Genomic DNA, 9,765 nt, shown 5'->3' with positions numbered 1-9,765 from the left:
CAGATTTTGAGAAGTATGATGGAACAAGATGTCCAAAGGCACATCTTATCATGTTTTGCCGAAAGATGACTGGTTATGTGAATGATGACAAATTATTGGTACACTGCTTTCAAGATAGTTTGGTTGGCTCGGCTCTTCGATGGTATAATCAGCTCAGCAGAGTGAGGATCTGATCATGGAAGGATTTAGCATCAGCATTTTGTGAGCAATACAAGCATGTATCGGATATGGTGCCTGATTAACTAACTTTACAAATGATGGAAAAGAAGCCGACAGGGACTTTTAGGCAATATGCACAAAGATGGAAGTATATCTCGGCTCAGGTGGAACCTCTGCTAACTAAGACGGAGATAACGGTCCTCTTCATCAACACTCTGAAAGCGCCATTTTATGATAAGTTGGTAGGGAGCGCCACAAAGGACTTTGCAAATATTGTAATATCTGGGGAGCTTATTGAAAATGCCGTCAAGAGTGGGAGAATAGAAGGTCCCGAGAGTCCATACAGGGCAGTAACCGTGAAGAAAAAGGAGGCAGAAACTCATATGGTTGGAACCGAGAGCCACTGTACCTCCAATTCGTACCCCACCCAATCACGACCTCATTATCGCACCCTTCAAACTTCAACTTTCCTCCTCAAAGCCCCTACTATCAAGCACCTCCCTCTTACCCCGTTTATGCCATGAATAACCAAATACCATTCACCATGTTCCCACCAAATACCATGCCTACACAAAGCCAACCCAAAAATGAACAAAGACCGGCAAGACCCAATTCTGAAAGACCTCAGTTCACGCTAATTCCTGTATCATATAGAGAATTATACCCGAAGCTATTGGAAAAGCAATTAATATCCCCACATTATATGGTACCCCTGAAGCCCCCATACCCGAAGTGGTATGATCCTAACGCTAGTTGCGTGTATCACGCTGGGAATTAGGGACACTCTACAGAAAATTGTTTGGCCTTTAAAAAGAGTGTTCAAGGTCTCATCGATGCTGGCATTTTGCGATTCGATGGTGTTAGCAATGTGACAGGAAATCCTATTCCTAACCATACTAGTGGGAATGTAAATGCGGTGACAAATGAAGATGATTGGCAAGCCAAAGGTTATGTTGCCAAAGTAAGGACACATTTGCGGAAGGTATGGGAGATGATGATTGAAAATGGATTGCTCTGCCCGTCTAATAAAATTCTCAAAGAAGAAAGTACAAAAGACCAAGGTTTTTGTGATTTTCATGCCGTCGAAGGGCATGACATCCAATCTTGTAAGGAATTTAGAAAACTACTTCAGGACACGATGGATAACAAGGAGATCAAAGTCTTTGATAGGATGGAGGGGGCCGAGGAAGGAGAAATATGTGCCTCTGATAATCAATCAATAGCTTTCCCTTATAGCGTTGATAAACCTTTGGTGATTTATTACGAGGCAAAGAAGGAAGGGGTTAGTCGAGAAGTTAAACCAAGTTTGATAATTGAAGTACCTGCTCATTTCCCTTACAAGGATAACAAGGCAGTACCATGGAATTATGATGTCAATATCGTTGTACCTGAGGGTGAAAAGCCCAAGGTTATGAGTGAAGGTGTCAGCAGAGTAGGACACTTTACTCGCAGCGGAAGGTGTTATTCTCCCGAGACAGTTGAACCAAAGAAGAAAGTTACTAACCCGAGCCGAAAAGGAAAAGCCCCAATGTATGAGATTAAGGCCGGTGTTGAGATACCATCCGAACAAGAAGTTAAAAAGCCTGTGAATGATGAGGAAGCACATGAATTCTTTAAGTTTATTAAGTACAGCGAATATAATGTTGTGGAGCAATTACACAAGCAGTCGGCGCGAATCTCAGTACTGTCTCTATTGTTGAACTCGGAGCCACATCGAAACACCTTGTTAAAAGTGTTAAATCAAGCTTACGTGGCAAATAATGTATCTGTAGAAAAGATTGATTGGTGGATGAATAATCTGAATGCGGATAATTTTATCTCTTTTAGTGATGACGAAATACCGTCGAATGGTAGGGGCTTTGTAAAAGCGTTGCACATCACAACCAGTTGTAAGGGCTACATAGTACCAAATGTGCTCATCGACAATGGGTCTGCACTCAATGTCATACCTTTGGCAATGCTTTTTAGGATGCCAATTGATATGTCCTATTTGAGGCCTTGTCATTCTACAGTGAAGGCATTCGATGGGACACGACGAGGGTCATGGGAAAGATCCAAATTCCTCTAGAGGTGGGCCCATGTGCATATGATATCAAGTTCCAGGTCATAGACATCACACCTTCAGACAATTGCCTTTTAGGGAGGCCTTGGATCCATTCTGCTGGGGCAGTTCCTTCATCTTTCCATCAGAAAGTGAAGTTTATCATGGATAGCCGCTTGATTACCGTCGCTGGTGATGAACACATCGTCGTATCTATCTCTTCTGATGCACCCTACATCGAAGTAAGCGAAGATGTTGTGGAATGTTCTTTTCGTTCCTTTGAATTTATCAATGCTACATTTGTTGCTAAAGGGAATAAGATCCCTACGCCCAAGCTGTCGAGGAATACCAAGATGGGAATTAAGCTGACTGTGGGAAAAGGAGCACGAGCGAACAAAGGTTTGGGGAAATATCAGGAAGGGATGATTAGAGCTTTGAAACCAATGCACCACCAGGGTCGATGCGGTTTGGGTTTCAAGCCAGATATACGTCAAAGAAGAAAGCAATTACAGAAAAATCAAGAAAGAAAAATTGCAAGAGCCTTAGGTCGGGAATTGGAATGGGAGCCGATGGCGTATCCTCCTTTGTCAGAAATATTTACATCAGCAGGAGTGATGTACCCACGGCAAGACAATCCACAAGTCACATTATTGATTGAAAAGTCTCTTCAGAATCTTAGCCTAAATGTTATTGACAATGAGGATGGTGCAATTGAGAATTCTTCAATGATACGCCCTTGTCCTCCTAGATTTTCTTTGAACAACTGGACTGCTGTGGATCGTCTTGTAGTTTTTAAGTCCCCTTCAGAGTAATACCCAATGTTAACCCTTCATTTTGTGTGTCATTAAGCAGTAGGGTTCCTTTTGTAAGAGCTTATGTTTGCTCTTTATCATTTCAATGAACATTAATGAAGATGCATTTTTCTTTATATTGTCATGTTCTTTTCATTTCCATTAACTTCGCAAATACTCCTTCTATTCATATCCTTTTCCTGCATGTATCTCATATCATTTCATGACATTGTGTTCGTTGATTCCAATACCTCGATGCTCCTCTATAGCTTTTTCCATTCACATTTCAGGTGCTTAGATATCATTGGCATGAACAATCCCGTTACGAATCCTGAAATCGATTTCGAGAAGGCTGTTTGTTTAGGAGAATATGAAGCTGACGAAAATGTTGAAGATTGTGTCTCGTCTCCTGACTTACTGAGAATGGTAGAACAAGAAGAGAAACAGATCCTACCCCATCAAAAATATGTTGAGGTAGTGAACTTGGGGAGTGAAGAAAAGAAACAAGAAGTGAAGATTGGGACTTCCATTTCAGAAAACACCAAGCGGGATTTAATCGCCTTGCTCCATGAGTACAAAGATGTGTTTGCCTGGTCTTTTCAGGATATGCCAGGGTTGAATACAGATATTGTGGTCCATAAGCTCCCACTGAAACCAGAATGCAAACCTGTTCAACAAAAGCTAAGAAGGATGAGACCCGAAATGCTGTTGAAGATAAAAGAAGAAATCAATAAACAATTTGACGCTGGCTTCCTACAAGTCTCCAAATATCCAGAGTGGGTAGCTAACATAGTCCCAGTACCGAAGAAGGATGGCAAGGTGCGAATGTGCGTGGATTATCGTGATCTGAATCAAGCAAGCCCCAAGGATAACTTTCCTTTACCACACATCGATACTTTGGTGGATAATACGGCAAAGCATTCTTCGTTTTCTTTCATGGATGGCTTCTCAGGTTATAATCAGATAAAGATGGCTCCCGAAGATATGGAGAAAACTACATTCATAACAATGTGGGGAACCTTCTGCTATAAGGTAATGCCGTTCGGATTATAGAATGCTGGGGCAACATATCAGAGAGCCATGGTGACATTGTTCCACGATATGATGCACAAAAAAATAGAAGTTTATCTCAATGATATGATTGTCAAATCTTAAGAAGAAAAAGAGCATGTTGGGAATCTCAAGAAGCGGTTCGAAAGGTTAAGAAAGTTCCAGTTGAAACTTAACCCAGCCAAATGTACGTTTAGGGCTACCTCGGGAAAACTACTAGGTTTCATTGTCAATGAGAGAGGTATCGAGGTTGATCCAGATAAGATAAAAGCTATACAAGAATTTCCTCCCCTGCGCACACAAAAGGAAGTCAAAGGGTTTTTAAGAAGGCTGAATTACATTGCTCGATTCATCGCTTAACTTACCAATCAGTGTGATCAAATTTTTCCACTCCTTCGAAAACATAATCCAGGAGAGTGGAACGAGGAATGCCAAGTGGCCTTCGATAAGATAAAGCAATATTTGTCTAATCCTCTGGTGCTAGTACCATTGACCCCTGGAAAACCCTTAATATTGTACCTGACCATGTTTGAGAACTCAATAGGTTACGTACTAGGACAACATGATGAGTCGGGGAAAAGAGAAAAGGCAATTTACTACCTCAGCAAGAAGTTCACAGAGTATGAGGCAAAGTACCCTTCAATTGAAAAATTTTGTTGTGCATTGATTTGGATGGTTCGAAGGCTCAGACAATACATGTTGTATCATACGACATGGTTAATTTCAAAATTGGACCCAATAAAGTACATGATGGAGTCACCTGCACTCTCAGGAAGAATGGCACGATGGCAGATCCTACAGACTGAGTATGACATCACATATGTGAACCAAAAGTTGATAAAGGGAAGCGTGATAGCTGACTTCTTAGCAAGTCGAACAATGGAGGAATATGAGCCTTTGAGACTTGATTTCCCAGATGAAAACTTGATGTGCATTTTAGAAAAAGGGGGTCAGTCGTCAAAAGAGAAATCATGAAAGATGAGCTTTGATGGTGCATCGAATGCATTGAGGCATGGGATCGGAGCAGTCTTAGTGTCACCGGAAGGAGACCATTACCCGCTCACTGCCAGATTGAATTTCTTTTGTACCAATAATATTGCGGAATATGAAGGTTGCAGCATGGGACTTCGTGCAACTATCGAAAGGAAAATCAAAATCTTAGAGGTACACGGGGACTCAGCATTAGTCATTTACCAAATCCGTGCAGATTGGGAAGTGAGAGATTCGAAATTAGTCAAGTATCATGATCTCGTTGTGGAACTGGTCAAAGAATTCAATGAAGTGACTTTTAACTACTTTCCACCGGAAGAGAACCAATTGGCTGATGCCTTGGCCACCTTGGCTTCAATGTTCAAAGCAAACAGAGAAACTGAAATAATGCCTATCCAAATGAGCGTATATGAGACCCCTGCACATTGTTTTAGCATTGAGAAAGAGTCAGACGAGCTACTATGGTTCTATGATATCTTACAATATATCAAGAATCAAAAGTACCCCGAGCAAGCAAACAAGAATGAAAAAAGAACTCTCAGGAGAATGGCGATTGGATTTGTTCTTGGCGGGGATATCCTATACAAAAGAGGAAAAGATCAAGTGCTCCTGAGATGCGTGGACGCTGTTGAAGCTAGAAAGATACTTGAGGATGTCCATGAAGGAATTTGTAGGACGCATGCCAATGGTTTTACTATGGCTAGGCAGATTATGAGACTTGGTTATTATTGGCTTACAATGGAAAAAGATTGCATTAGCTACGCACGAAAATGCCACAAGTGTCAAATTTACGGCGATAAAATTCATGGGGCTCCTTCGCCCCTTCATGTCATGACTTCTCCGTGGCATTTTTCTATGTGGGGCATGGATGTTATAGGGCCAATCTCCCCGAAGGCTTCTAATGGACACCGATTCATCTTTGTGGTTATAGACTACTTCACAAAATGGGTAGAAGCCACTTCGTTTGCTAATGTGACAAAGACTGCAGTCTGTAGATTCCTAAAAAAGGAGATCATATGTTAATATGGTCTGCCTGAAAGAATCATTTCAGATAATGCTTTAAATCTGAACAACAAGATGATGACAGAAGTATGTGAGCAATTTCAGATAAAACATCATAATTCCTCACCCTATCGCCCGAAGATGAACGGAGCAGTAGAAGCAGCTAATAAAAACATTAAGAGGATTATCGGGAAGATGACTGAGACATATAAAGACTGGCACGAGAAGCTACCATTCGCTTTGTACGCATACCGCACTTCTGTGCGGACATCTACGGGGGCAACTCCTTTTTCTGTGGTCTACAGAATGGAAGCTGTTCTGCCCATCGAAGTGGAGATCCCATCCCTACATGTCTTAATGGAATCAAAACTAGAAGAATCAGAATGGTTTCGAGCTAGATATGATCAGCTAAATCTTATTGAGAGAAAATGCTTGAAGGCAATTTGTCATGGACAGATGTACCAGAAGAGAATGATCACAGCCCATGATAAAAAGGTGCGGCCAAGAGAATTTCGCGAAGGAGAGCTCGTACTACGAAAGATCCTCTCGATACAAAAGGACTTTCGAGGGAAATGGTCACCGAATTGGGAAGGGCCATACGTTGTAAAGAAGGCATTCTTAGGAGGGCTCTAATTCTCACTGAAATGGATGAGAAAGAATTACCTAATCCAGTGAACTCAGATGCTGTGAAGAAATATTATGCCTAAAAAAACAACAAAAAAACAAAAAAACAAAAAAAAGAAAAAAATCAAGATGAAAACACGAAAAAGGCGTCTTGATAAATAAAAATGATTAGGATGAAAACCCGAAAGGGTGTCCTAATGAAATGGGCTCGAGCTTAAAGGAGCAAAACGACTTGAACGGGGAGTTGAATGACGAAGTCACAATATTTGAAGCATTCTCAGAAGCTCGAAATATTCTACACAAGAAGTCTTACTCGAAAAAGATCCAAGATACAGAAACGAGGAGAAGTTCAAGCACCGAATATTTAGAGCATTTGTGGAAATTGAATTCACTTTCCTTTCTTTACGATGCCTTCTTTATTTGTTAAACTTTCCTTGTCAATTTCCTTTGTTTGTTTCTTTTGAAAAATATGAATGTGATGTATTTCTTTCATATCTACTTTGTCTTTTTTTATGCATCTCGTGTCTGATTCATTTAAATGATAAATAGTAAGATGACATACTCTAAACAAAAGGAATGTTGAGCATTACCTGGATGAGAATTTAATAAGTAGCGGGCCCCAAAGCAAGAACAAAGTTCAACAAGGGGTAAGAGGGTGATATACGAAGAAATGTGGATTACTCGCAAAACTTGAAGATGAGTACAGAACCTGAGAAAAGGTCAAGAATGGAGGCAATGAATGAAGGCTCTCACAAAAATCAGAAAGGGTTATGTGACAAACAACCCAGAGTGCATAGCAGAATCATGTAGACATAAAAGCATTTAGGACAAACATTTGCATATCATAATAATATCATACATGACATATACAGATATATCAATAGAGCAAGGAATTTTGGGAAAAAGTTGTACAGAATCAATGAAGAAGAAAGCTTTTAGTTTCACCTGATTTTTTTGAAACCCTGTTTTCTTTCAAGAATTATATTTTTCAATTTCTGTTTTTCAAAAATCAACTCATATTGCGAGAGGTGAGTTGAGCCTCAGGTCATATACCGAGGTATCTGCAATTTCTGTTTTTCAAAAATCAACTCATATTGCGAGAAGTGAGTTGAGCCTCGGGTCACGCTGAGGTATTTTCAATTTCTGTTTTTCAAAAAAATCAACTCATAATGCGAGAGGTGAGTTGAGCCTTGGGTCACATGCCGAGGTATCTTTAATTTCTTTTTTTCAAAAAAATTCAACTCATAATGCGAGAGGTGAGTTGAGCCTCGGGTCACATGCCGAGGTATCTTTAATTTTTGTTTTTCAAAAAAATCAACTCATACTGCGAGAGGTAAGTTGAGCCTCGGGTCACATGCCGAGGTATTTCTTTTCAATTTCTGTTTTTCAAAAAAATCAATTCATATTGCGATAGGTGAGTTAAGCCTCGGGTCACATGCCGAGGTATCTTTAATTTCTGTTTTTCAAAAAAAATCAACTCATAATGCGAGAGGTGAGTTGAGCTTCGGGTCACATGCCGAGGTATCTTTAATTTTTGTTTTTCAAAAAAATCAACTCATACTGCGAGAGGTGAGTTGAGCCTTGGGTCACATGCCGAGGTATTTCTTTTCAATTTCTATTTTTCAAAAAAAATCAACTCATATTGCGAGAGGTGAGTTGAGCCTCGGGTCACATGCCGAGGTATTTCTTTTAAATTTCTATTTTTCAAAAAAAATCAACTTATATTGCAAGAGGTGAGTTGAGCATCGGGTCACATGCCGAGGTATCTTTAATTTCTATTTTTCAAAAAAATCAACTCATATTGCGAGAGGTGAGTTGAGCCTCGGGTCACATGCCGAGGTATTTCTCTTAAATTTCTATTTTTCAAAAATGAACTCATATTACGAGAGGTGAGTTGAGCCTCGGGTCACATGCCGAGATATTTTTCAATTTCTATTTTTCAAAGGTCAACTCATAATCTGAGAAGTGAGTTGAACTTCAGATCGCACACCAAGCTATTTTCAATTTCAGGCTTTCAAAAAAATATAGACAAAAAAATTTTGGACAGTCAAACAAAATTCAGTGCTTTTAAGTCTTTGCTTTATCCCTGTTTCATAGCGATGAGCAAAGAGGGGCAGCTGTTATCACTAAATTTTGCCCAGTTAGGGTTTCGAGCCAAGTTGGTCTCATATAGGCCCAATGATTGGGCCCATTAGGATTTAATTTTGGACTTGTTTTAGCCCATTTTTAATTTTTGTTTTAAATATTAATAAAATAGTAATAATAAAAATTTTTGAAAAAAATACAAAAACATAAATTACATTTTAGCCCCTAAACTTTTCAAAAATTACATTTTGACCCTTAAATTTTTTTTAAATTTGCATCTTGACCCTTAATATTTTTTAAATTACATTCGGGCCCTAAAATTTCTAGAAATTACATTTTGGCCCTATATTTTCCTAAAATTACATTTTTACTCTAAATGTTTTGCGTCTTCTACATGTTGGTCCTTCTGGGCATGTCAGACCCCCCAATCAATAGCCGAGCGTGCTCCCCCCACCTCCAGCTACTCCGGCAGATGGCCTAGGCCATGATGCCCTCCACTGCCACCTGAAGACAAGAAGAAAGAGGATAAAAATCAAGAGATTAAAAAGAAAATTAAAAGAGAGGGGAGGGGATTCAGTCTTGAAGAAAAGGAAAGAAAAAAACACAGAGAGCAAAAAAAAAGAACCTACATTCGGCCCCCCCAGAGCCGAAACTAACCACCACTCGCCACCTTCAAACCCGAACCCACACTCATCGACCCTTGGTCTCCTACGGCCGCACAACTAAAACCAATCTCCGCCTATACCCTCGTCGCTCTCCCAAAAACCATCACACCCACAGCCCTTCCACCCTCATCATCCACCATTACCGAAAAAAAAAACAAATCAAACATAACAAGCAACAAGCAACCAAATAAGCAAGAAAAAAGATAATAAAAAATAGCAGCAAAAAAAGCCCACCGCCGCCGTCGATCTCGAGCCATCATACCACCGCCGCATCACTACTGTCCCAACACATAACAAAGCAACCAAGAAGTGATAAAAGAAAAAAAATAGCAAGAAAAAAAAATAGCAAGGAAAAAAA

General features: G+C 39.9%; 1 protein-coding gene across 1 annotated transcript; it reads left to right on the top strand.

The window, feature by feature from the left end:
• Window positions 1-257: 257 nt before the first annotated feature.
• On the top strand, window positions 258-5,016 carry LOC105778992 (uncharacterized). Its single transcript, XM_052629231.1, has 7 exons — window positions 258-545; window positions 814-894; window positions 938-2,088; window positions 2,172-3,008; window positions 3,282-3,832; window positions 3,944-4,023; window positions 4,786-5,016. The coding sequence occupies exons 1-7, from the start codon at window positions 258-260 to the stop codon at window positions 5,014-5,016; spliced, it is 3,219 nt and encodes a 1,072-aa protein (XP_052485191.1).
• The last annotated feature ends 4,749 nt before the right edge of the window (window positions 5,017-9,765 follow it).

The sequence above is a fragment of the Gossypium raimondii genome, chromosome 4, assembly GCF_025698545.1.
Source record: "Gossypium raimondii isolate GPD5lz chromosome 4, ASM2569854v1, whole genome shotgun sequence".
In the NCBI taxonomy this organism is placed as follows: domain Eukaryota; kingdom Viridiplantae; phylum Streptophyta; class Magnoliopsida; order Malvales; family Malvaceae; genus Gossypium; species Gossypium raimondii.
This window is presented reverse-complemented; position numbering and strand designations above follow the sequence as displayed.

Coding starts and splice junctions, on each gene's coding strand:
- LOC105778992 (XM_052629231.1), top strand. CDS start 258: ATGGAAAAGAAGCCGACAGGGACTTTTAGGCAATATGCACAAAGATGG. Junction 546..813: donor AGGAGGCAGAAACTCATATG/GTTGGAACCGAG, acceptor TGTATCATATAG/AGAATTATACCCGAAGCTAT. Junction 3,833..3,943: donor GCGAATGTGCGTGGATTATC/GTGATCTGAATC, acceptor ATGGCTTCTCAG/GTTATAATCAGATAAAGATG.